The sequence below is a fragment of the Chelonia mydas genome, chromosome 7, assembly GCF_015237465.2.
Source record: "Chelonia mydas isolate rCheMyd1 chromosome 7, rCheMyd1.pri.v2, whole genome shotgun sequence".
Lineage (NCBI taxonomy): Eukaryota > Metazoa > Chordata > Testudines > Cheloniidae > Chelonia > Chelonia mydas.
Genome location: NC_057853.1, coordinates 83,305,558 through 83,333,394, shown reverse-complemented (window position 1 = coordinate 83,333,394; position 27,837 = coordinate 83,305,558). Strand labels below are relative to the sequence as shown.

Sequence of the window (27,837 nt, the reverse complement as noted above, 5' to 3'; positions counted from 1 at the left end):
GCTAATGTTACTGTTGACAGCTGTGTTAAGACCTAGCAAAATGTTCATATTGTAACTGGGCCTTTAAGGTGAAGGTAGTTCAGTTTCCATGCCTGGTTAATCATTAGCTTCTCTCCTAACACCACCACTAAGGGTTCCAATGAGTGCTACAGCTATGTATTCCTTTATGATATGGACACCTGTCCATTAGGAAATAGATTGAGATCACCTGCTCATTTCACACAGGTCATCAAATTGCCACTCATTACTTTCATCATTACTTCAGCCAGTGGGCAGGAGATGAAAGGTTTAACTTCTTATCTCCTGAGGCATCCAACACCAGAGCTTGGTTGTTCTGAATTAAACCTGATATAGATTGCAAGAATTACAAAATACACAGTGTAGTTTGATAGCAATTAACTTGTCCTCAGGCATTTCACTAAACAAATCAGCATATAAGTATGGTTATGATAATAAAGTTGCCCTAATTACCCTGACACAGTTAATAAAAAATAACAGCACTATAGCAAAATATTGCAAGAAAGCTGGTTTCATGGTACTTTAGGTTACAAAATCGCACTAGCACAATCAATGCCATTTTGTGGATGAAGATGTAAGAAAGAGGCAGAGACAATACTTAAAATGAAAGTCCAAAAAACAACCAGAAAAATAATTGAGACTTCAGAGAAAAAAGATAAAGCAAAGACAAAAACATCCAAGTTGCTTTTAGAGACAATCGCATGATTTATTTTGAAACTTTAGACTAAAAAAATCCAAATATTAGTCATTTATGCTTTACAGGCATCTCCAGGCTGCTGTGTTTAAGTTATGTATGTGGCTGCCATTATCTAACTTTCCCACAGTAAGTAGATGCTTGTTCACAGCATCACCTCCTAAGAGCAACCACCACTTAGGAGCAACATGTATGTTCTTTAGAGGAGCTCCAGTTCCTTATTATTTAATCCCATGTTACAAAAAATAGGCAGAGAGCGCTGTTGCTATGTATGGTACACTACTTATTAGATGTTCTGGGCCTTATTTTTTGCATCCCTTATCCTCCCCCCATCACTCTCCCTCCTCGCACTGTCAGAAATCTAGACTGTAAACCCCCCAGCGCAGTGACTGTCTTTTTTTTTGTCTGTAAAGTGCCTTATTAGGCACCACTAGTAATCTGTACAAATAAAATAAAAGCGAGCCCTGCAAGGCACTGTTGCACCACAGGCTTGTGCACACCAACCCGAACCACCCAGCATGCACATGGGGTACTGAACACGCACGTGTGTCCCAAGCATATTGCCAGCCCTACGCGCGGCTCTCCGGCGAGCTCGGCCCAGGAGACCCGAGCAGCTCACGAGCCGGGGCTGAGTCCCCGCTGGCGCGGCCTGTGTCCAAGGGGGCGAGTCGCCCCCGGCTGTGCCCGAGGAGCGGGTGGCACAAAGCCCGGGCGGGGGAGAGGGGGGAGAGCCACGTTCCCGCACCAGCCCGCGTAGCGGCAGCTGCCACAGGCCGGGCTGCTCCTCCCCCCCACGTCCCGCCCCTCCCTTCTCGGCCGTCGGCCCCCGCCCCGGGTTTCGTGCTCCTGGCAGAGGCCGAGGGAGAAGGTGGCGGTGGAGGCGGTGGACGGAGAGAAAGCGCCCAGGCACCGGAGAAAAGAGGCGGCCACTGCCCCCGCCCCCGGAGCGAGTCCAGCGCCGCCGCCTCCACCACCTCCTCCTTCAGCGTCTCTGCCCACCCCCCCCCTCCCCGCCACCTACCTCCCCCAGCAGCCGGGACAACGGAGCAGGGCGATGTCTTCCTCCGGCGGCCACCAGCACAGCCAGAGCCGGGCCATCCCCACCAGGACGGTGCCCATCAGCGACACCACGCAGCTACCTCATGACTATTGCACCACGCCCGGGGGGACCCTGTTTTCTACCACTCCTGGAGGTAAAGAGCACCCCCGGTTACCCCTGCCGGCCAGGCCCAGGCCTCCCTCCGTACACGCACCAGTCTCCGGGCTGCAGGCAACCACTCGGGGGTCCGCGCAACCGGCTGCGAGGAAATGTGCATGCAATTAACGGGAGGGAGAGAATAGAGATGCAGCAAAGTACATGCAATTAGCGTTACACAGCTGGCAGTTTTAATGGGGGAGGGGGAGCGTGGAAAGCGCATGCAATTAAATGGGGGAGGGGGATTAGCAGAGAAGTACATGCAAGTAATGCTACAGTGGGTGCAATGGAAGGGGAGACCGTGCGGGAAAGTACAGATGGTGATGAGCGGACTAGGCGCGACCCCCACTTTCTCTGAAGCCCTCAGGTTTATTACTCCTTGTGCGGTGGGGACCTCGTCTGTAGGGTTACCTCTTTTCTGTCGCCTTCCCCGGGATCTCAAAGCAAAGGGGTATAGGCTAGTGCTACACAGGACCAGAGGCTTTGGTGGGGAGCAGAGAGAAATAGGTGTACCAGAGATCGCTGTACAAAGCGGGGAGGAGAGCCTCTAGCACTAAAAGGGCCCTTCCCCCCCGTATGTATTTGTAATGTTTGTTTTTTTATTCGGAAGGAAGGATGGAGGGGAGGGAAGGAGATTGTGCTGGATCTGGAGCCTAGTTGCACTGGGCCCCAAGCTCCTTCTCCCTTTTTGGTGTGGGGCTAGCAGTGAGATATTTGTAAACAAGGCCTAGGAGTCTAGGACAAGCCCGTGTCTGTTGCACAATAGGAGAGGAGAAGTAGGGGGGGAAATTCTCCAGCAGCTGCAGGAGGGAGAGAAACATGAACTCCACCGAGAACTCGGGACGCACCCCAGTGTGGAACCAGCCTCTGGCCGTTATCAAGGGGGCTTGGGATTCTTTTAGCTCTGACTAAAGAAATGCATCAGCCAGCGGAGGGCTCAGTTTAAGGAAGTGCTAACTTTGCACTGCAGACTAACATGGATGTAGACTGTGCAGCAATCTCCATTTAGGCCTGTTCTTGGACAACAAGGCCTGTATAAACCTATTGATATGCCTGCTGCTCTTGTTGATTTTATTAGTAACAGAGCTAAATAGGAGTCAAGGCATAGGAGCACCAGAGACCCTATTTGTATTTAAAAACTAAAGCTTAACCTTGTCATCTCCTCCAAGATAAGGCTGAATCATGAAATCATTCCTTCCTACCACCCCAAATAAACATCAATTAACAGTAAATCCCATGATGTGTTATCTAGCCTCAACGTTGTGTGAATGGTAGAGTGCATACAGACAGGGTTCCTGAGCTAAATATTGACTCTGTTCCCCTGAGGGGGACCTCTTGGGGAAGCACTCACAGATATTTCAGTTGGCAAAGCTGTTTTGTTATTAAATAGCCAAACAGTCATTTCACAATAGTTTTCAGAGTTGCTTTAAAAATAGTGCCCTGGTTCCTGGCTTAGATCAGTGGTAAAATATGTGGAAAGAAATTATTAGTGGAACTCTATTGTAATTTTCGTTATGGTCAAACAGGACTATAAAACAAAAATATTCAGGGATGAGAACCTGCTGTTTTTTTGCAGTATAGTTTTCCCAAAGCCCAAACCTCTTATTTCCACTTCATTTTAGGCTCAAGATTGCTTCTATTCCTCTTAAACTGGATGTTGTTTGCCCTTTCGTTGTTACAAATTATGCAGATTATGTGAACATGTGAATTCCACATCATTGCTCTATCCTATTTTTTTTTGTGTCCCTAACTTTTCTCTGCTGGGCATGGGCAGGTTTGTATATATGTATGTTGATATCTGCTAGAGAAGCAGGCTTATCCTCCACTGTCTCTTGACTTCTTCACTTGCTCGCTTTGCAGAAAGCTATAAAAATGTAAACACTAGTGTGACTTTTCTGTGGCTTCCAGAAAGTAGCAAATACAGTTCTAGTGATGTGTGTATTTTACAGGCCATGTGTAATATTGCTGCATCCTCCTGTGTAATGGACTTCCATCATTGCACTTTTTCTTCCTCCATATTAGGTATTAGGTATTAAGTGGGGTCTTGATTTTGTTATGGTATTTTGTGTTGGCAGGAGGTGGATTGCCATTGAAGGTCATCTGTAAATGAAAGAAAATAACTAGATTTATTAGAAGTATGTGCAGAATGTGATTTTAAAAAAAGCTGGATAAAAGGGACAAAATATTAATAAATGCATGTTACCTAAATACTTGTTCTGAATCTACTGTGGGTTGTGAAATCCCTACTTGGTGTGACATTGTAGAATGTATCATGCTGGTGGTGTCAAATCTTTAAAAATATTCACAGATGATGATTTTAAAAATTTTACAAAGTGATACAATTTTTGAGAAGGTAAACGACTGGAGTACCTGACCTCACAGGCTTATGTTAGTCTACAGTGGGGTTCTGTGTGTTAAGAGTAGGGTTGCAGGACTTTCTGTTCCTATTTTTCCTTAATTAGCCTGCATTTTAGAAATTATTCTGGGGCGAGAATACCCCATGAGAGCTTCACATCTATACTGCTGCTGCCCAGAAGCACCAGAATGAAACTGACTAGAATCTGTTTGCTGTTCCTGCTGCAGAATTATAAACAGGAGTAAGAGAGGTACAAAGGGTGTTGGATGCTGTAGAATTTGGGGTGCAGAGGAGAGCTGAGCGAGTTTGCATTGTCTTCCCTGCACACATCCCTTCTCCTACCAGCACTGCACTTTCCCAGCAGGAGCAGCAGAGTGCAGTTGACTGGAATTGTTAATTTCACTTTGCTGTCATTGCTTGTGCCTTGATGGGATTATAGAGGGATCTAAGTTCCATCTTCTCAGCCTGGCATATTCAGGGAAGAAGTAACATTTAGAATGTCTTCATTGGGCGATCCCAGAATCCCACAACAAGGAAGACACATAGTTAAATAAATATGAGGAGAGATGCACAGAAGAAATGTGAAAGGGAATGATGAATATAAAGGGTGGGAGGAGAGAAATTTTTAATTAAATCAAAGTGGGAGTTAGGGGGATACAAAGACAGACCTCAAAAATGAACTCCCCAACTTTTTGAATTAAAAAAGGACTAGAAAACTCCTTCCACCTCATATGGTTTCTGCACCAAGTCACATGGAATGCTGCCCTTGGTTCAGTTGTAGGTGTGACAGTTTAGTGAGTGTTTCTGAATGAGTTGTTGATCCATACTGGGAACCTAAAAGAAGAAATAATGTTAAGTGTGAGTTAATGTGCTGAATATTCTTTTATAGTAATAGTTAATATTTAGGACTTCATTAAAAGTTTACAGGGTCAAATCCATGGACACTGGACAGTACTGATGCCAAGTTATTTTTCATACAGTTCAGATTTTCTTTCCCTCCATTCAGAGTGTTCTTGATGGGTTTATTTTAAAGCAGTATTTGAATATAAATGTTTTGAATAAATCATTGGTAGCTACATCTTGGTGCTTTTAAATGTATCACTCATGGAAATGAAGGACATATGGCACTAGCTTGAGCCCATTGCACTACAAGCAGACAGTCTACAAACTTCTTCGTCCCACACACTGCCAGTTAATCCAGATCTGCTTTGTCTCTGTTATCCCTCTTCTAGGTCTTACAATTGGCAGCGTCTACTCAAGTACGAAATTGTGATGTCAAAAATATCACTGGTGCCATCGCTTTGCACTTAAAACACCTTTCATCCAAGGATCTCAAAGTACATTACAAAGATGGGAAATAGGACTGTATTATTTATCTCTATTTTACAGATTGGGCCTCAGTTTTCTTATGAGGCTAAGTGACTTGCCCAGGTTTATAAGAGATAAGTGGCAGAGTCAGGTATAGAACCAACAGCGTCCAGTTCCCTGCTCCTGAGAATTGTTGCCTTCTAGAAAGATGCTCCCAAAATAAAGGGTCTATGTCTATCGGAATTTTTATTGATTGTTGTTATAAGTAATGACTAAAATCACTATAACCGAGATTAGCGATTGAAGGAAATCTATATTTTTAATTTATTTACTTCGCACATTCTGACAGCACTTTCTGTCCAATCTATTTAACTGTTTCCCCGTTGCTCTGTCCTCACTGTTGTGCAAGACCCATAGTTTTGTTTTTTTTTTTATATTAAAAGAAAAATGTGATTGTAAAACTCCTAGTATTGGTAGCTGTTAAATTTGTATTTTTTAAACTAACTTCATATTAATGGTGTCCTTTTCATAAGTGACACAGGTAAGAGTTTATCCCAGCTATCAGAAAATTAAGAGCTAGTGCAGAGCCCTTGGGAACAGAGTATTGAAGACTAGCATTTGTGAGTGTGGCTGAGGACAACTGTAGGGGACAGGGAGTGTACAAAAACAGAATCCTAGTTCAGTGCTTAGGGAGCAGCAAGAGCCGGTAGAAGCTAAGGACAGGCAACACGGAATTCTGAATGACGATGCGGAAGGCTATAGCTAGGATAGATCGTCCCATTTGTACAGAGTCCATTCTGTTTTCAGAAAACAGTTGCCTGTCCTTTTGAGTTCATGGCAGTGCTTTAATTTGAAAGCCACCAACTATACCTTATCACCTGTCATGGACATTGGTTGTTTTCACACACTGACAGAAATTGTTATAAGAAAGAGGGTGTCCTGCCTTTAATAACTTCCTTCTCTAGACAGTTTCTGGGAATGTTTTGAATTGATCCAGCGTTTAACTCTTGCCTTCAGAGGTGCCTTTACATGTGCAGTTCTGGTGAAGGGTCCCCTTAAAAATTACCAGTTCAGAAAACAGGACTGGAGGTCCCTGCGAATTACTCTGTTTCTGGGAGGGTGCCCTTGATTATCTTTTCATCATTCTGTAGGTGGCAATTACTATTTCATGTTTCTCAGGAGGCTCCTTTGCTGCGAAGTGTGCTTTTTATTTCAGCTTATCACTGGAGTAATCTCTCAACACCCACAGTTTGAGAACTACTAAAGCACTGGGTGGTTGTTTTTTTTCTTTTTCTTTCCCCTCTTGAACGGAGGTAGGAAAATACTTTGTGGACTCCCGATGCCCCCTGAATCTAAGTAGCAAAATTTCTGAAGAATATTTCAGCTGGTACCCTATTAGTAGTACATGAAATATTAAATAATATCTCCCAGAATCCCTAATCAGGATCAGGACCCATTGCTCCTTCTTGTTGCTGTGCAAGGGGCGCGGGGGAGGAATAAAATAAGACTTCAGGTGTTCCTCTGCAATTCAAACACAAAGAGCTTTGGACAGGATACAAAATATCTTGTTGCAAAACAGCTGCCCCTGGGTAAGATGTCTGATGCTCCCCTGAGGTGTGGAATGACTGAGAGGCGCATTGCCTAGAAAAATTCTGAGTGTAACTCTCAAACATACAACTCTGATTAGCTTTAAACTAGCAATGCGAAGGTTGTGTTTGATCCATTTAAACATTTACTTTTCTAAGGAACAGACTTGATTCACTCAGAGCTGCAAGTTGTTGCTCTGTCTCACAGCTTCGTGCATGTAATTTTAAATGCCTTTTCTTAGTTTACTTTTGTGTCTGTTCTGTACTGTTTAGTGGTCAGAAAAGGGATTACAAAATGGTTCTGTTGTGTTCATGCTCCTCATGTGTCTTTTGAGTCATGCTCCGTGTACTGTCAAAACCAAGTTTATTCCTGTCAGCTCTGGAATAAAGCTGTGGCACTGCAGAAGAGAAGTGCCTTATTTTCTTCCTTCCCTCCACCAACAGACTATCTAGTTCTTCTCCAGAACCTGTGTAGTGAGGGATGATATGGGACCACAGCTTGGGTTTTTTGTACACCAGGATGATCTTGCACCACTGGCAGCTGGAAAAATCTTGTTTTGACTTGAAACTGAAAAGATCTGATCATAGAAGCAACTGATAAAGACTTTAAAAGTGGGACATGACTATGACTTTTCTGACTGTAGCTTCACTTCAGATTAAAAATAGTGTTCTCTGTCTTTCTGCAGTTCTAATCTTGGAGTGAAACGTTGCATTTTACATCTTCAATCCTGACAATAAGAAAAGGAGTACTTGTGGCACCTTAGAGACTAACCAATTTATTTGAGCATGAGCTTTCGTGAGCTACAGCTCACTTCATCGGATGCATACTGTGGAAAGTGTAGAAGATCTTTTTATATACACACAAAGCATGAAAAAATACCTCCTCCCACCCCACTCTCAACAGTTTCTCGCTGGAGTCTGGATTTGAAGTTTTTTTGTTGTAATATAGCAACTTTCATGTCTGTAATCGCATGACCAGAGAGATTGAAGTGTTCTCCGACTGGTTTATGAATGTTATAATTCTTGACATCTGATTTGTGTCCAGCCAGCAGAGTTCCCAGAAGTCACCTACTACAGGACAGGCCTAACAAAGAAAATAACAGAACGCCACTAGCCATCACCTTCAGCCCTCAACTAAAACCCTTCCAACGCATTATTAAGGATCTACAACCTATCCTGAAGGATGACCCAACACTCTCACAAATCTTCGGAGACAGGCCAATCCTTGCCTACAGACAGCCCCCCAACCTGAAGCAAATACTCACCAGCAACCGCATACCACACAACAGAACTACTAACCCAGGAACTTATCCTTGCAAGAAAGCCCGTTGCCAACTGTGCCCACATATCTATTCAGGGGACACCATCACAGGGCCTAATAACATCAGCCACACTATCAGAGGCTCGTTCACCTGCACATCCACCAATGTGATATATGCCATCATGTGCCAGCAATGCCCCTCTCCCATGTACATTGGTCAAACTGGACAGTCTCTACGTAAAAGAATAAATGGACACAAATCAGATGTCAAGAATTATAACGTTCATAAACCAGTCAGAGAACACTTCAATCTCTCCGGTCACGCGATTACAGACATGAAAGTTGCTATATTACAAGAAAAAAAACTTCAAATCCAGACTCCAGCGAGAAACTGTTGAATTGGAATTAATTTGCAAATTGGATACAATTAACTTAGGCTTGAATAGAGACGGGGAGTGGCTAAGTCATTATGCAAGGTAACCTATTTCCCCTTGTTTTTTCCTACCCCCCCCCCCCCCCCCCGAGACGTTCTTGTTAAACCCTGGATTTGTGCTGGAAATGGCCCACCTTGATTATCATACACATTGTAAGGAGAGTGATCACTTTAGATAAGCTATTACCAGCAGGAGAGTGGGGTGGGAGGAGGTATTTTTTCATGCTTTGTGTGTATATAAAAAGATCTTCTACACTTTCCACAGTATGCATCCGATGAAGTGAGCTTTAGCTCATGAAAGCTTATGCCCAAATAAATTGGTTAGTCTCTAAGGTGCCACAAGTACTCCTTTTCTTTTTGCGAATACAGACTAACACAGCTGTTACTCTGAATCCTGACAATGTAGTTTCTGCTCTTAAATGAGTGTTCTGCCTCCTTAAATAAGGTCAGCTCCCAGACTACTGCAGTGGGCAGCACAGCGTGGGGAGGAGGCGACCAGCCCTCTGTGGAGAAAGAAGTGGTTCGGGACTATTTAGAAAAGATGGACAAGCACAAGTCCATGGGGCCGGATGCGCTGCATCTGGGAGTGCTAAAGGAGTTGGCGGATGTGATTGCAGAGCCATTGGCCATTATCTTTGAAAACTCATGGTGATCGGGGGAGGTCCTGGACGACTGGAAAACGGCTAATATAGTGCCCATCTTTAAAAAAGGGAAGGAGGAGGATCCGGGGAACTACAGGCCAGTCAGCCTCACCTCAGTCCCTGGAAAAATCATGGAGCAGGTCCTCAAGCAATCAATTCTCAAGCACTTAGAGGAGAGGAAAGTGATAAGGAACAGACAGCATAGATTCACCAAGGGCAATTCATGCCTGACTAATCTAATTGCCTTCTATGACGAGATAACTGGCTCTGTGAATGAAGGGAAAGCAGTGGCCATGTTATTCCTTGACTTTAGCAAAGCTTTTGCCACGTTCTCCCACGGTATTCTTGCCAGCAGGTTAAAGAAGTATGGGCTGGATGAATGGACTATAAGGTGGATATAAAGCTGGCTAAATCGTCAGGCTCAACGGGTAGTGATCAACGGCTCCATGTCCAGTTGGCAGCCGGTGTCAAGTGGAGTGCCCCAGGGGTCGGTCCTGGGGCCGGTTTTGTTCAATATCTTCATTAGTGATCTGGAGGATGGCGTGGATTGCACCCTCAGCAAGTTTGCAGATGACACTAAACTGGGAAGAGAGGTAGATATGCTGGAGGGTAGGGATAGGATACAGAGGGACCTAGACAAATTAGAGGATTGGGCCAAAAGAAATCTGATGAGGTTCAACAAGGACAAGTGCAGAGTCCTGCACTTAGGATGGAAGAATCCAATGCACCGCTACAGACTAGGGACCGAAAGGCTAGGCAGCAGTTCTGCAGAAAAGGATCTAGGGGTTACAATGGACAAGAAGCTGGATATGAGTCAACAGTGTGCCCTTGTTGCCAAGAAGTCCAATGGCATTTTGGGCTGTATAAGTAGGGGCATTGCCAGCAGATCAAGGGATGTGATCGTTCCCTTCTATTCAACATTGGTGAGGCCTCATCTGGAGTACTGTGTCCAGTTTTGGGCCCCACACTACAAGAAGGATGTGAAAAAATTGGAAAGCGTCCAGCGAAGGGCAACAAAAATGATTAGGGGACTGGAACACATGACTTATGAGGAGAGGCTGAGGGAACTGGGATTGTTTAGTCTGTGGAAGAGAAGAATGAGGGGGGATTTGATAGCTGCTTTCAACTACCTGAAAGGGGGGTTGCAAGGAGGATGGATCTAGACTGTTTTCAGTGGTAGCAGATGACAGAACAAGGAGTATTGGTCTCAAGTTGCAGTGGGGGAGGTTTAGGTTGGATATTAGGAAAAACTTTTTCACTAGGAGGGTGGTGAAGCAGTGGAATGCATTACCTAGGGAGGTGGTGGAATCTCCTTCCTTTGAGGTTTTTAAGGTCAGGCTTGACAAAGCCCTGGCTGGGATGATTTAGTTTGGGATTGGTCCTGCTTTGAGCAGGGGGTTGGACTAGATGACCTCCAGAGGTCCCTTCCAACCCTGATATTCTATGAAATAGGCATCCACAGGATACAACCTGTGATTGTCTGAAACTCCTACCTCTAAGTGAGGCCCTGCTATTGGTTCTAGGATCTTTCTAGAGCAGGAAGCCTGCTCAGACAACAAGTTCTGAAGTGTGTGAGTAATATGTTTGATACTTGGGGTAGAAAGGCGAGAGAAATCTTGGAGAGGCATGGAGGAGGATTGGACTCTTCTTTGGGCCCAAGGAAATGCCAGTATATCCTGGTGTGGGATATTTAAACAGCTTTTCCCAGTGCTGATGCCTCTATGTACCTAGGTTCCAGTTAATTATTGAACTTTCGGGCAGTGTTGCTGTCTTTCCTTGAACCATCAGCTGCTCAGTAGGTGTTTGAACTATAATATGTTCATTTTTCATAGAAGAGCAATCAAAGATGTTTAGTCTGTTATATCTGTGACCATCACCTCTCTTCCTTTTAACTTCTCTCATCCCAGTCCATCACGGCTATTCCTACCTCCTTCCATTTCTCTGCTGTCCCCTCTCCTTGACAGATACTACTTTTCTTTAACTCCCGGGTCTCCATTTTTAAGGCCTCTCTCTTCTTCACACCAGGGTCTTTGTTCCCTTTTCTGGACGCTCCGTCCAACTCATCAGTTTCCAGCATTGGACCTCTCCCACTTCCTCTGTTCCTGTCCCCATGCTGCTGAGTGCCTCTGGAGAAAATCCAAAGATCAGTTTAACTTCCTTCACTACAGATAGATCCTCCTTGCCATCAGCTCTATGATTTAATATGCCAAACAGCTTTTCTTCTTTCCTGATGGACTCCTGTACCCACAGCCCTCATGACTGCTTCACCTTTGACTGTCTCTTCAGACCCACTCACCTATTGTACCTCCTTTTCAGCCCAAGTTTTTAACAACTGTTTTCAAAAAGAAGAAATTGACACCATCTGCCATGAATTCTTGTTCCATCCCCTCCACCCCTACTCTTAATCCTGGGATCCAGCGCTGAGCTCTTTGAGGCAAGGATTATTTTTTTGTTCTGTATTTGTACAGCACCTAGCATTATGGGATCCTGTCTATAACTTGGGCTGCTAGGTGCTATCATGTACAACGAACTGTAATGGTGTGGCCTTCACACTCTTCACTTCTAACCCCTTGACCTTAACCCCCTCAATCATCTCTCCTCTCTTGCTCATTCTTATTCAGTCTCTCATTCTCCTTTTCATCTACCTTTGTGTACAACACTCTTACAAAAACCAAGCCTAACTCCACACTGCCTGCTTTCCTGGCTTCCAAACTTGTCATCCTTGACACACATCCCCATTTATCCTAATGTACAAGGATGCACTATTTCCAAAGCCTGTTGTTTTCTTTCTTTCCCTACAGCTCTGACCTTTACTATGCTTTGTTAATCTTCTGCATAGTTTCTAAGGCCAGAAGGGACCATTCTGATCACCTGGTCTGATTTACTGTGTAGCACAGGCCATAGAACTTCCCCAAAATAACTCCTAGAGCAGATCTTTTAAAAGAACATCCAGTCTTGATTTTAAAAATTGTCAGTGATGGAGAATCAACCACACACCTTGGTACATTGTTCCAGTGGTTAGTTACTCTCACAGTTAAAAATTTGTCTTCTTTTCCTTCATAATTTGTCTAGCTTCAGCTTCCAGCCTTTGGATAATGTTATACCTTCCTTTGATAGATTGAAGAGCCCATTATTAAATATTTGTTCCCCATGTAGATACTTAGACTGTCATCAAGTCATCCCTTAACCTTCTCTTCGTAAAACTAAATAGATTGAGCTTGAATCTATCACTATAAGGCACGTTTTTCTAATCCTTTAATTATTCTCATGATTCCTCTCTGAACCCTTTCCAATTTATCAGCATCCTTCTTGAATTATGGGCACCAGAAGTGGAAACAGTATTCCAGCAGTGCTCGCACCAGTACCAAATACAGGGGTAAAACAACCTTTTCTGCTCCTACTTGAGATTCCTGTGTTTAAGCATCCCAGGACTGCATTAGCTCTTTTGACCACAGCATCACACTGGGAGCTCTTGTTAAGTTGATTATTCACCTCGACCCCCAAATCTTTTTCAGTCACTGCTTCCCAGGATAGTCCCGCCCCCAATCCTGTAAGTATGGCCTTCTCCTTTTTTCCCAGATGTAGATACTTTCATTTAGCCATATTAAAATGCATATTGTTTGCTTGTGTCCAGTTCACTCCGTGAACTGGATCGCTCAATCAGTGACCTGTTCTCTTCATTATTTACCACCCCCCCCCCAATTTTTGTGTCACCTGCCAACTTTATCAGTGGTGACTTCATGTTTTCTTCCAGGTCATTGATAAAGATGTTATATAGCAGGGGTGGCCAACCTGAGCCTGAGAAGGAGCCGGAATATACCAACGTACATTGCCAAAGAGCCACAGTAATATGTCAGCAGCCCCACATCAGCTCCACTCCCCTGCTGCCAGCTCCTCCCACCCACTGGCAGTCCCGCCGATGAGCACCTCCCAATCAGCTGTTTTGTGGTGTGCAGGAGGCTTGGGGGGAGCAAGGGCATGGCAGGCTCAGGGGCGGGAAGGTGGAGGGGGGGCAGGGCCTGTGGCAGAGCCAAGGGTTGAGCAGTGAGCACCCCCCGGCACATTGGAAAGTTGGCGCCTGTAGCTCCAGCCCCAGAGTCGGTGCCTATACAAGGAGCCGCATATTAACTTCTGAAGAGCCGCATGCGGCTCCGGAGCCACAGGTTGGCCACCCCTGTTGTAGCATAGAGCCAAGAACCAATGCTTGCAGGACCCCACTAAAAACAGACCCATTCAATGACAATTCCCCATTTACAGTTACATTTTGAGAACTATCAGTTAGCCAGTTTTTAATCCATTATATGTGTGCCATGTTAATTTTATATCTTTCTAGGTTTTTTAATCAAAATGTCATGTGGTAACAAGTCAAATGCTTACAAAAGTCCAAGTATATGACATGAGTACTATGACCATTATCAACCAGACTTATAATCTCATCAAAAAAAGAGATCAAGCTAGTTTGACAGGATCTCTTTTCCATAAACCCATGCCGAGGGTTATTAATTACATTACCTCCTTTAGTTTTTTATTAATCAGGTACCATATCTTGGCCGGGACCAATGTCATGTTGACAGGTCTATAATTACCTGGATCATTCCATTTACCCTTATTAAAAATTGGTACTATGTTAACTTTCTTCCAGTCTACTGAAACTTGTCCATTGCTCCAAGACTTCTTGAAAATCAACATTAACAGTTCAGCGAGCTCCTCGGCCAGCTCTTTCAAAACTCTTGGACGCAGGTTATCTGGACCTGCTGACTTAAAACTGTTTAGCTTCTGCTTAACATTATCCAGAGATACTCGAAGAATGGAATGAGTGTTATCACCGTATTATGAGAAATATTTCTTCAACACTTCTGCCTTTTCTGCATTATTATTGATAATTCTATCATTTCCATCTAGAAATGGGCCAGTAACATTGTCAGTATTCTTTTTGTTCCTAATATATGTATTCAACTCATTATTGTCCTTAAATCTGTTGGCCATAGATTTCTCTTTGTGTCCCTTGGCTTCCCTTATCAGTTTTCTACAATTCCTAACTTCTGATTTATATTCATTACCATCAGCTTCCGCTTTCTTCCATTTGTTATTTTTTACAGCTACCTTTGCTTCCTCTCTAAACTAGGTTGTTTTTTAACCAGCACAGCCTTCTTCCTCCAGTTGTGGGATGGTAGCTTATTGGGCAGTAAGTAAGGTGGTGTTAAATGATTCCCAATTACATTCACATTTTTTTGATTAAATTACTCCTCTCAGCTGATTTGGCTCATAATTATTTTCAGCTTTGTGAAATTGGCCTTATTGAAGCACCGTGTGCGTGTGTGTGAGAGAGTGAGTGAGACTTGGAAACAGGTAATGCCATTTTTGACATAGAACGCTACTCCCCATCCCCTTTCACTCACGCGATCCTTTCTAAATGGGCTCAGTACAGGTAATCATACCAGTGGGAAGCAGTCCACATCACAAAACTGTCACCATGATTAACGCTCATCGATACAGAGGCCAGTAAGGGTGACAACTAGTATCTCATTGTACAGCTTGATACAACTGTCCTTTCCCCTCATCCTCTAGAAGTCCCACCAGGTTACACTGGAAGCACTTTGGAGAGGATACTTGCATTATCCTGTCCATGGCATCTGAGACTATGGATAAATAGAAGACTTCAGTGTCCAGAGCTGTCAGTTTCCTTTCACAAACACTGCATTAATAACAACAAAAAAGTTGTAAAAGTTAAGGATGGTCAATAAGTCTGGTTTGGACTTTGTTGCGTCTATAATGTTAAACTGAAGCGAGTCTACTTACGTTTATTTGGTGTTTATAAGGTGGGGAAATATGGAATGTTGATATTTGTTGTACAGTTTGAGAGAACACTGAACAGTTTGAAATGAAGTTGCCCAGCAGTTCCTCGCCTTTATTACTTCCTTAGGTAACAGAACAAGACTGAAATGTGGAGTGGGGGGAGAGAGAGCTGTTATTAAATAGGACTGGTTTCAAGTTAAGACTTTTTTGTATTCTCTCATTTTGAGGGCACCATGAGTTGGCTCAAGGGTGGATTCTCCAGTGCTGGACATAGTGCTGACTTGAGAGCACCTGAATGTAGGGTGTTGGGGCTTTCTTTCCTATATGGTCTGGTGACATGCATTTAATCGGTGCCTCTTTAGGATTGCAGGAGTGGGGGAAAACTGGCCTTTGAACGGAGTTAAAAGGCAGTGCCATTCTGTAAATAGAGCAACAGGAAGTGACTGGAGTTGACATATCCTCTCCCAAGCCCAAATGCTTCTTTTCATTTCTTTTCCTTGTACCAGCCTGGGAAATGGGACTCCAAGTGGCTCTTTCGTCTAAACTAGGGGTGGGCAAACTACAGCTCAGGGGCTGCATCCAGCCCTCCAGATGTTTTAATCCGGCCCTCGAGCTCCTGCTGGGGAGCAGGGTTCAGGGCTTGGCCCGCTCCAGCCAGGGAGTGAAGTCGGGCTTGCCCCACTCCACGTGGCTCCTGGAGGCAGCGGCATGTCTCCTTCCAGCTTTTACACATGCGGGCAGCCAGGAGGCTCTGCGTGCGCTGCCCCCGCAGCTCCCATTGGCCGGGAACCGCGGCCAATGGGAGCTGCAGGGGTGGTGTCTGCAGACAGGGCGGCGCACAGAGCTGCCTGGCGATGCCTCTACAAAGGAGCCAGAGGGGGGGACATGCCGCTCCTTCCAGCAGCTGCTTGACGTAAGCACCACCCAGACCCTGCACCCCTGATCCCCCTCAGTCCCAGCTCGGAGCACCCTCCTGCACCCTGAACTCGTCATTTCTGGCCCCACCCCAGAGCCTGCACCCCCAGCCAGAGCTCTTAGCCCCTCCCACACCCCAACCCCCAATTTTGTGAGCATTCATGGCCCACCATACAATTTCCGTAGCCAGATCTGGCCCTCAGGCCAAAAAGTTTGCCCACCTAAAGCCTGCTCACGTTGACACGTCATTATCAACTCACGTTCTGTATATATTCTTACATGCTGATTTTTCTCCTTTTGTCTGACTGTGTGCTAGGTACCCGAATCATCTACGACCGTAAGTTTCTGTTGGATCGCCGCAATTCCCCCATGGCTCAGACCCCACCATGCCATCTCCCAAATATTCCAGGAGTTACCAGTCCTGGTACCATGGTTGAGGATTCCAAAGTGGAAATAAACAATCTGAACAATCATGACAGGAAGACTGCAATGGGTAAGAGAGGCTGGGTGATGGTAGTGGTTGAAGCTCTGGTTAACTTCTTTATAGCTCCCTTATTTTTGACTTTAGCAGATCTTGTGCTCAGATATCAGTGATGGGCTCACTATATATAAATACCTGCAGCCTGAAATTTAGTATGTACAGTAGGTTTCCTTCTTCAGAGTGATTTCCCCCCCCCCCCCCCCCCCCCCCCATAGTAGTTCAGTAATTGTTGCTTAAGTCTCAGGGAAAGCAAAAAAGACTCGTCTGGTTTCAGAAATATTTAACATACATATGGCTTCATTTTCCTCCTCCCCTTCCCCCCCATGAAGCTTTGCACCCTGAATCTGTCATATGAAATAATACGTTTAGAGGGGTTTTGTATATCTGTTAGGGATGTAAAATGTTAACGGGTTAACCAGTAGGCATTAGGCTTACCAGTTAATGGACCTTAACTGTTAATCCACACACCGCCGGCTTGACCACGGCTGTGCTGGCCAGATCCTGGCTGTGCAGCACCACACACTGCGCCCGGTCCCACCCCGCCAGCCAGCCAACGATCCAGCGCCTATCTCACTGCCCAGAGCAACCCCAGCCCTTCTCCCTTTAATTGGTTAACCTTTTAAATGATATTTACATTCCTAATATCTGTAAGAACTTTATACTGCCATCCATTGCTCCTAAGCATCTTCCATAGAAAATTGTTAGCCATAGTGAAGTCCCTAGTGGACTTCATGAAGTTTTTGGTATTCCTCCCTCTTTTGGGAAAAATTTGTTTGGGGGGGGGGCTGTTTTTTGTTTGTTGGGTCAGGATTGGTTGATTTTTGAACCAGGGAGCATTTGGGTAGATGAGAGTGCCAATGTGCAGGCCATTCTTGCCATGGTAGAAAAGCTTTTTTAAAAAATGCAGAAAGCACATTTGAAGATCAAAAACTCCTCTGTGTACAGGGATGTGATTAAACAGGTAACTGTTTCCTGCTGTATCATATCTCCCCATAGACAATGGGCCACTGGGTGGCTTTCAAACTATCTTTTTTTTTTTAAATCAGATGTGGGTAGCAAGAGTCAATGCTTTTAACTTCAAGGGGACAAAGTGTCTTTTGCAGTAATATAGCTCTTTACATGGTCATAGGACTGTACATGCATTAATTAATATTTAGCAATAACTAGGACATTTGTATTGAAGTCAAGGCTGTTACTGATCTTCATAGGGCCTTTTACAAATAAAAAACATAAAATAAATTGACAAATATTTGACGTTTTGGTGATTTTTTTTTTTTTTAAAGGCTGGCAACTTAAACTAATGATTACTGAGACAGGGCTGTCCACTCTGTCCTTAATGCACACTGCAAGTGATTGCAGCATCTCCCAAGAAGAGCATGTTCTTCCATAATGGATTATCTGATTTGCCCTATCTGCTGTGCAAGGTTAATTATGGGAATGAAATCTTCCATTATATTATTTACCAGAAGTTATATTAGGAAATAGGGTTGGGAGGTATGTAGGGATTCTCTTTCCTCTTGAGGGCTTTCTGAGATCTCCCTCTAATGCTGCTCTCCTTTTTCTGTTGCCAGGGGATGATGCTCAGTTTGAGATGGACATCTGATTACCCCAGAGCATAACCATGGAGAGGCAGCAATTCCTGATACCTGTGCATACTCGATTCTGCTAATAGGATCAGTAACTGAAAGGTGGAAGAGGCAGCGGTAGCAGCAGTCTCCATCAGACTCCCCACCTCATCTTCCAAGTGCCAAAGGATAAGAAGACTAGCTCCCCAATCCTGCTCTCCCCCCCCCCCTTTTTTTTTTTAACTCCCATCTCCCTGCTCTGTGACTGAATGGATGCCCGTGTCAAATTATACAGAGCTGAGGAACACTCCAAGTGGAACCTTGGCATCTCGCACTTTAGAGGCACCCTGTCAAACCATACGCAAGTGAGAACGTACCTCCATCACCAATTGGATATTTATTGCAAACAGCAAAGGGGCCAGGGACTAGTGGATTTATGCTCAGTGGAGATGGCATTTTCCCTGTTCCCCTCCCTTCAGCCTGATCCCAGCTCACAAAGGGCTTATGTGTGCACAGCAAGTAACCAGTTGTAATATGGTGTCTCAAATACTTGCGATCACTCGCATTTTAGAAACTGCAAGGAATAGTGGGAGACAGGTAAGAGTCTCTGCTCAGTCTGAGTTCCTTTTCCTCAGTGGCCAGAGCACTCACTTGAGTAACTCTGGGGGAACCTGGGTACTAGTCCCACTTGTGACCTGTCTCCATGACTCTGTGTTCCCTGCAGTGTAACATGTTCTCTTCTGGAGAAGCATAACCTTAATTCATTTGCTCCTGTACCTCCTTGGTTTCTATCCCGCTGCCAAACTTCTTTTTGATGCTACTTCTTAATGTTGTGTGTATTTAGAGGAAGCTGTCAGTTCATTATACTGCTGATCCCTCCTCTTCCTTTCTTTCCATCCCAAAGGAACGCTACCCAGAACTTCTCACTTTCGGAAACTTAACCCTTTATTCCCTGAGTACTTTGAGTGAGTCCATCAATGCGAAATCAAAACTTTTTTTTTCTAGGATATGGGGGATGGGTATCTTATTATCCTCAGGACTTCCTCCATTTTTGCCCTTGTTAGTGTTTCCTGATTTCTTTGCTGGTTCACCCTGTAGACTGTTGTATTGAAGGTACTGCAGTAATGGTTAATTTCCAACATCCCCCATGTCTCTTGCATTAGGAGGAGTGTTTTTCCCCACTAACAGTTTTAATGAATACACTTATTAAATGTTTATAGTTTCAATTTTAAGACCTCCCATCTGAAGGGAAAAAGCAAATGTCAACGCTTCTCATCTTACACCATCCTTCCATTCATAGTTCACTGTGCTCCTGTCATTCACCGACTCCATTACTTTTCCTCCAAGTTGTTGGCAACTTTTATGTTCACTGCTGGGGTGTATATTGGCTGACTTGTAAAAGTGAACATTCGCCTGTGTGGGTCATTTTTGGTTCCACACTGTCCAGGGCTGCTTCTGTCCATATCTTGCCAAAGGGATTAGCTGGACTACTGTGGATTTTGACAGGAATGTGATGCTTCTGGCCAATTCCTGTCTGGCCTTGCCACTTGAAAGTTCTTGATGGGTTTGATTTAGTTTGCTGAGGGCATCGCTCAAACTGTAGCTGGACTTGTTTCCCATTGCCCCGCTAGCTGGGAGACTGTGTATCTGGCATGTGAGTCAGAAATTTACACAGCTCAGTTATAAATTGGAAAAGACCCTGTTTTCTCTTTTGGTATGCAAAAGGGGCGCTTTCCTGGTAAAATATTTCTTTGGGAAAGGAAGGTTTCCTGAAAAACTCTCATTTTTCCCTCTTCCCTTCAACATGTAAATAACACAGGAACAAAAACCCTTTGTAATGTTTGATCTCACACTAAAGAGTCTATTCCTGAATCTGGGAAATGCAGAGTTTCCTTAAAGCTTGGTGATGGCCAGAGAAGTGATTAAAACTATATCTCTATGTCCTGTATTTATTCTCTGGCATTATGCCACCTCTGTTTAGTATGAAGGATGCTATAGAAAGCTCAGTTTTACTTTCTCTCTCCCAGATCCAGTTTGTTCAGTTCAGATATTTATAAAGTGCACTGCGAGTTCCTCCTCATGTAGGAAACAGTTTGACCTTTTTTTTTTTTTTTTTTTCCTTTCCCATTCTGCTTCATGCATCATCACTAACAATAGTTTCTGGAATTTAGCAGGCAGTTTTGTTGATGAGGCAGAACAGAATCCAGATTTGCTCTGTAGTGCTGATAATAGTAAAAACTTGGGTTTGTCAGTGAACTAAGCAGAGTTGATTTGGGAGAAACAGGAAGAAGAAATGGGCAGTGACAAGGTATTGTTAGTCACTTTTCTCATCATAGTGATACGTTTTGTTTTGTTCGTAACTTCTCAACTTTTCAAAGCACTACCCAGGGGTTCAGCTATTTGACTCTTTTATAACAAGAATTGTGCAGCTAAAATCCTGTTGCAAAACTGAAAATTTATCCTTAAGTGTACAGTGCAACAAGAGCTTCCGTTATGCAACAATCCTCTTAGCTGTCAGCCGGAGAAATCATTCTGACTGCTGTCAACTTGAGATGTATTTTTTAAATTTTTTTTAAATACCCAAGGCAAGAAACAAGCATCCAGAGAGGAAAGATGGTCTGGTGGTTGAGGCATTGGAGTAGGATTAGGAAAATCTGGGATTTGTTTTTGGCACTGCCACGGTATTCCTGTGTGACCTTGGGCAAAAGACTTAGTCTCTCTGTGCTTTAGTTTCCCCATCTATAAAATAGGGATAACAGCACTTTCCCATGTCACAAGGGTGTTGTGAGGATAAATTCATTAGTATTTGAGAGACTGTCAGATACATTTTTATGCTTTCCTATAACCCCTATTTGCACTGTATGTTTTTAAAAAAGCACAGGAGGATGTCATGAAAGTGGAGATCGTGTTAAAAGCACCAGCATTTTGTGCAGTGACGGGTCTCTACTGTCTTGTGCTTTATCTCTTCTCCCCCCACCCAGCTCCCCTGGACATGCCATGGTGCCATGAAAAATGGTGACTGAATAAAAATAGTGCACTCAACAAACTTTCTCACTTTGCTAGTCAGTTTGGATAGAATTCTCACCTATTTTGGTCAGTGCAGTGTCCTGTAACCTTAATGCCCTGTAAAAAGCAATTCCACACGGTCACACTCCCACACTCTCACTTTCAGTTTGAATTTAGATTTTGATTAAAATCTGCATTTCTGTGCCTCCTGCTGCTGATTGCTCTCTTTGGCCATCAGTTGCATCTGTGACTCCAGCAGTGTGGGGTGGAACCTAACGTACCTTCCACCTTGGTGTCATCCTAGTTGAACAATCAGAATCTGAATTCAGTTGTTTGCCATTTAAAATGGCACCATCAGGTTAAAAACAATTTATTTTAAACATGTCGTGTCTTGTTTGTTAATAAAACCAGTACAAAATATAATTAATGTATTTTTATCCATTAATAATTCTTGTTTACTATTTCCACTACACTTAGCTTTGGAACATAAGAACTGCCATTCTACGCCAGACCAAAGGTCCATCTAGCTCAAATATCCTGTCTTCCAACAGTGGCCAGTGCCAGGTGCCTCAGAGGGAATGAACAGAACAGATAATCATCAAGTGATCCATCCCCTGTTGCTCATTCCCAGTTTCTGGCAAACAAAAGCTAGGGACACCATTGCTGTCCATCCTGGCTAATAGCCATTTATAGACCTATCCTCCATGAACTTACCTAGTTCTTTTTTGAACCCCGTTATAGTCTTGGCCTTCAAAATATCCTCTGGCAGAAGTTCTACAGGCTGACTGTCCATTGTATGAAGAAATACTTCTGTTTGTTTTAAACCTGCTGCCTATTAATTTCATTTGGTGACCCCTAGTTCTTGTGTTATGAGAAGGATTAAATAACACTTCCGTATTTACTTTCTCCAGTGAAAGTGGATAATGAAAATATTCAGTTATTTTATGGTTCTTAAGCACCACAACTGCAGGATAACACTTAAATCCAATCTAAATGCTCTGTTTGTTAAAACTGAAGGAAAGGTGATGATGAAAATGTTCAGTTTTGTAAATTCTTTATTTTATTAAACCTAAATTTTGCATTTACATTCTTGTGTCCCAGAAATTACAGGTCAGATCTTTCCCTGCATTAGGGCAGCTTTGTATCACTCCATCAGTGCCCTTTTTAACCAGTTTTAGGCTGCTTCAGGATTCTCCATGCATAGTGAGGTCCTTCGGTAGGTGCAGAGCCATCAGAGCAGTTCCTACACTCGCGCCCCCCCCCCCCCCCCCCGCATTCAGCACAGGGGATGAAGTTAAGGTAACCCTTGGCTCCTGTATTGGCCTCTTGATAGCTAAAACAAGTTAGAGTAGCCCTTAGACTGCTCTAATTTGTGCTTTGGGACTAGCTCAGAGATTGGGGAACAGCTCCCTCTTACCTAATATGATCAGCTTTAATCCTTATTTTTAACCATTAAAACACAGGGCCTGGATGATGCACTGGGTTAGTGCAGGAACCTATTCACCTTCAGGGACCTGGGTTCGGATTCTGTCTCTGACCATAAGTAAAAATGAATCTAGCAGGTTCATCCTAATTCCTACTACTCCACTTCATAAAACTGCAACCCAGTAGCTTGGTTTATGCTAAGGGAATTCCAACCACTTGTCAGTTTGGCTGGAGCTGTCATGTAGATTAGACTCCAGGTGCCCTGAACCATTTTTACTGAATTCATTTCACAACCTGCAGAACACTTTTTTTTTTTTTTTAAACCAGTTCAGTGAACAAACAATTCAAACTGTCTGGGGCCTGGTCTACCTTACGGCTCCAACTGGTTTCAAAATCGGTTAGCTGAACTAGTTTTAAAACCAGTTAAGCTTTTTGGGAAAACTTGCCCAGCATAGATCAGACCAGTCTGGGATGATGGGCGGCTGCTGCTCAGGAGAGAGACAGGATGAAACTACTGAGGGGGGGATATCGGCAGAGCTGCTTGAAGGCAAACTAACAGTCTTGCTCTGTGCCTGGCTCTAGCTAGGGCTCTTTGTCTCCCTTCCATGAGTATCAAATTTTGACACTTTTTTTTTTTTTTAAACCAAGATGGAGATGGATGTACTGTTACTGTATCCTTCCCTCCAGGACTGCTGTGGGCACACGTGGATGGTGATAGAAAATGCTATAAGATGTCTGCCTGCCTTGGTTTCATTAGCCTTAGCCTTTTCCATTGTGGCATTGTTCCTGAGCAGCACCAGGCCCAGAGCCAGCCCTGCCCCTAAACACTCCTTGCCTTGAGAAAAATATCACATTTGAAAACCAAACAAAACAACCCTCTTGCCTCTCAAATGACCCACTGTCCTGGCTGGCGTGACCAATTTTCCCATTAGCTTTGCTTTGGTCCTTCTCCATGCTGATTTTCATTTTGAAGGGGTTTAAATACTGTGGTTTCTTTTTAAAATGAATTAAACTGAACAATAACACAGGGAACTCAAAGATGCAGTGTTGCCTGTTTAGACTTGATTAGGTTTAAATTCATTTCATCTTTACTCTGAGGAAGGCGTGCAGAGCTTTGAAAGAAGGATCACAGCTTATGTAAGATGACCCCTATTGATTGATGTAGAATAATAGTGACTTACGCTATATAGAAAGAAACCTGCAGTGAACCTTCACATCTGACAATGACCATCATCTCACCTTGATTTTCCATGTAACCATTGTCAGTTTTTCCTGATTTTGAGTTTTATGCTTTTAGTGAAAGCCCAGGCTCTAATCCTGCACAGCACCGATCACTGTGCTGGTGTGAATCCCCACTGAAGTCAGTGGGGCTCTGCACAGGTGCTGGAGTCTGTGTTAACATAACAGATTGCAGAAGAGGGCCCATCTACAGCATGGGATGGGGAAGGGTTTCTCCAGGGGGTTTTGTTTCCTAGAGGTAGGTTAAGGAGTGACATTAAATCCAAAACAATCTGTTAAATCTTCTTGCAAATAGTATCATGTAGCTATTTTTGATGCTGGTTCGTGTGCTGAATTGACTACACTGAAAGCAGCATTCCTCTCTGTGTCTGAGTAAAGGTCCATTTATGAAAATACTTGCCAGCTGATTTACAGTGCCAAGAGCAATGGGATAATTACCAATAAGCCTTTGTCACAAGTGTCCAGGGTGTACAAAGCTTTAAAAAAGTGGTGGTTTCCCTTTTAAGCTTTGGTATCGGCAACTGAGCACCTTTGTGACAGTCCTAATGCATGCTTCCATTTTGAATTAACTCTGCTTAATCATCTAATTGTTCAGTCTGTGTATACAGTAATTCTCCTCTGGACCTGTGTGCCAGTTCTCTGAAACTGACCTTGGGGAGAGGAGGGAAGGATAAAATAGCTTCCAGTTACACCCTGCCCAGTGGGTTTCTATTTTGCAATGAGCATTCTCCTTTCATCTCTAGATATTAGGAGTCAAATGTGGTTTAGTTTTCAAATGAAATGAGTTGTTGGTATCAACCCCATGCCTGGTGGCTGTTTTGGGCTTCTGCACTTTGTATGACTGGCAGTATGTGCTGGGAAGCAGCCAGAAGTGCTACTGGTCACACACTTATTCTTATTATAAATCAGGTGTATTAACAGATGTGTGGGAAGCTTGCTCAGCACTTTCGTGCACTCAGCCTTCTGTCTCTCTCTCATGTCTATTTGCTGTTAAACATATCCTCATTTCTACCATGAACACAAAATGTGCCAGGTGGCATGGAGCGCAGCTCATCTTTCTTTCTCCTCTCCCTAGCAGTCTATCAGCTGAAAAAATCCCAAATTTTTGGTACCTTGACCATTTGCATTCAGGTTCCATCATTTAGAGTCAGCAGCACTGGGCTTCTTTCCATGCTGTTGAAAAGACAAATGTAATTCTTGCATGTGGGTTCCTTGTGGTGTAATACTTTAAGGTCACCAGTTTTGCCATCAGAGGGCACTGTGATCCTCCCTAGGCTGCTATCATCTTGCACTTGGAATTGACTCTGTCCTTAAGGAAAACACATTCCTCATAATTGTCTTTGTCTTGTTTAATTTTTCCCAGTCTCTATATTCATATCTAGGAAACCTCTACATAACCCCAGAACACATGGGCTTTTTGTTGATATCCAGAATCCAGTCACTGAGACAAACAACAAAATCCAAACATCTGGTTGGGAAAGAGTTAACCACTGTTCTTAGCTAAAGAAAGGAGTACTGCATCTTTGCAGGGACACTGTCATTCTGTGTGTTTTTAATTTCATTTTTCACTTGTATTTCCGAACTATTTACCTTGTAAATTTTGACTGGTAACTTTCCCTTCCCCACCCCCAAAATTTGATGGTCTTGTTGATGTAAATCAGCCTGGGGGTGTGGGGGGGTGTCTTCTCTGGGTTCACCACCATTCTCCTCCCATTGCACCTTCCCTTTTAGAGCTAATATTGCTCTTCCACAATTCCTAGTGCCTGTTCTTTGTTAATAATACTGCCCCTGGCTACATTTGAAAAATACCACTTTATGACAAATCAATATTTTCCCCATTATCTAAACTCAAATGTAGTTTTGTAGTGGCACTCATTTGGCATCAAAGATGCAGGGCTTGCCTCTTTTTTGATAACTGATTTTTATATGAATGTTTCACTCAGATTGTTGCAGCATCTAGTTTTCAGTGACCACCTTTATCTATTCTTTCCCCTAGTTGTCCGTCTAGGGAAAACAGCCCTTCCTCTGAACTCATGCTGGAGGTTTTTGTAATGCCTTTTGGTAGGGAGGGAGTGATGTAGTATATGTGGGGACTCTTGTAAAGCTCGATAGCACACCTCTCAAATCGCCCCTTCAAACTAAATTCACCCCTCATTCCACATGAGCATGGGATGTGTTTTCTTTTGTTCTTGTAAATTAATCTAAGAAATTCTGAATAATAAAATTGAGATTATAGAAAGAAATACTTATTACACAGCATTATTTTAAGATGCTTGTCCTTTGCCTCAGTCATTGTGACTTAATCCCACATAGAACGTTTGGCAGGTTGAGAAGTATGCTCTGATAAGTTATCTGGCAGAATTGGTTGGCTATTCATTAAGTGAGAAATCTCCACTGGGGGGCAGGAGCAGAGTGTGTGCAAATATAAATGTGTGAGTGGGTAGATGTTCATAATCCACACACAAATATATAAAAATAAATTTTTTACTTAAAATCGCAGGAAGTGTTGTTGGATTCTTTGAAAGATGAAGCAGCACAAGGAAGACTAACTTTGCTAAGTACGAAGGGCAAACAGTGGATGTGTGAAGCCTCAGTTCTAGCAGAGTGATTCTTCCTACAAAACTGCTCTAAAAACCAAAATCCAAGGATTTAACTAACCTAAAACAGGAGCCAAGAGAAACATACAGCAGGAGTGAACTTTAACCATTTTGTTAATCACACCAGTAGTGAAAAAAGGGCAGTGAGCACCTTGGTCCCTACTGACTGGGAATAAAACAGTGATTTCCCCATCCTGCTTCCCATGTCCATATCTGCATCACTGCAAGATGGTGACCCAGTGCCTTTCTTCACCTCAGATAGGAAAACTGTTTGCATCATTGTGAAACAGCTTAGCTGAGTTGTGAAGGTGTCTTGAGAGCATAGAGGACAGTACCAATCTTATGACAATTCATGGGCGTCTGACATATTTATAAACTCACTGTTCTTAAAGTCTTCATAAATTTTAAAAAGTCCCATTGACACTTTCTTCTTTTCTCCCTTTCCTACCCCATCCCCTTTCAATTTTAAATGTGATTTTGGCTGAAAAGCAGAGACTGCCTGAAAAGTCATTGGGCAACTTCTGTACAATTCAGTTTTTACTGTTCTTGAAACAAACAGGTGTTTGGGAAAAAAAAGCTCTCACCAATGGTTGCTGTTATAAGATCAATAAAGATCTTGATTATATTAAACTATGTTGTTGGATTTTATTTTCTTTATGATGAGTTTCTGGTCAGTGACAGGAAGTCAGGGTCTTTAAAAAATTGACCCCTTGCTTGCAGTTACATATGGCTCTCTTCAAAGATTCTTCCAGTATTTTGTGCTTAAAACTTTAAAAGTCCAGATGAAAGGTGAGGGGCATTTTGGGGCCAGATTTTCCTATCCATTTTCCGCCCTTCCTCATGGATCTCATGTTTCTAGCTGAAGATTATTGGATGGGACTCCCTAATCAGTAGGATGCTGCTGCTGCTGCTTTTGGGCAACACTTAACTTAGATGCTCACAACATAAGAAGCATTTTAACTTGCTATGGCTTTTCATCCCTGGCTCACTGACTTCTCGTTGCGTACCACAAAAGCAGTTGATGATAAATCAATCATTCACGTCACTTGCACCCCATAGCAAATGGTGCAGAGCCAAGTGCTCAAAATAACTCTGGGCTTTAGCCTGCAGAAGGTTAGAGTTATAGCATTGGATGGATCTTATTTCCTGACTTGCAGCACTAGTCCTAAAAAGCGCACTTGTATAGTTATGTTGCAGTTTAGTGAGGCTTTCCTTGTATTCATAGTTCACACTTAATGTATCCTCTGGATGAAAAGACTCATTTGTTCCTTGGGTTTGGTATTGTACCCCCAAGTCTACTGGATATGTTCTAGTTCCCTCC

At 43.4% G+C, this 27,837-nt stretch overlaps 2 protein-coding genes across 7 annotated transcripts in view; one reads left to right on the top strand and one right to left on the bottom strand.

Annotated features, from left to right (window-relative positions):
- LRRC20 (leucine rich repeat containing 20) overlaps window positions 1-2,183 on the bottom strand; it is a 131,070-nt gene extending 128,887 nt beyond the window's left edge. Inside the window, exon 1 of one of the 5 annotated variants that reach the window (XM_043552364.1) lies at window positions 1,966-2,183. In XM_043552364.1, coding sequence (XP_043408299.1) covers window positions 1,966-2,169 — 204 coding nt within the window. In that variant the 5' untranslated portion in view covers window positions 2,170-2,183. The remainder of the gene's footprint in view (window positions 1-1,965) is intronic. The other 4 variants (XM_043552365.1, XM_043552366.1, XM_043552362.1 and 1 more) reach the window with 4 other exon arrangements.
- The window catches only part of EIF4EBP2 (eukaryotic translation initiation factor 4E binding protein 2), a 34,257-nt gene continuing 8,186 nt past the window's right edge, over window positions 1,767-27,837 (top strand). The window contains exons 1-3 of one of the 2 annotated variants that reach the window (XR_005226038.2): window positions 1,767-1,905; window positions 16,520-16,696; window positions 18,256-18,846. Coding sequence is in view for 1 of the 2 variants with exons in the window: in XM_007054671.4 (XP_007054733.1) it covers window positions 1,767-1,905; window positions 16,520-16,696; window positions 18,256-18,287 (348 nt within the window). In the remaining variant the exon portion in view is untranslated. Of the gene's footprint in view, window positions 1,906-16,519; window positions 16,697-18,255; window positions 27,147-27,837 lie in introns of those variants that run through there. The other variant, XM_007054671.4, reaches the window with a different exon arrangement.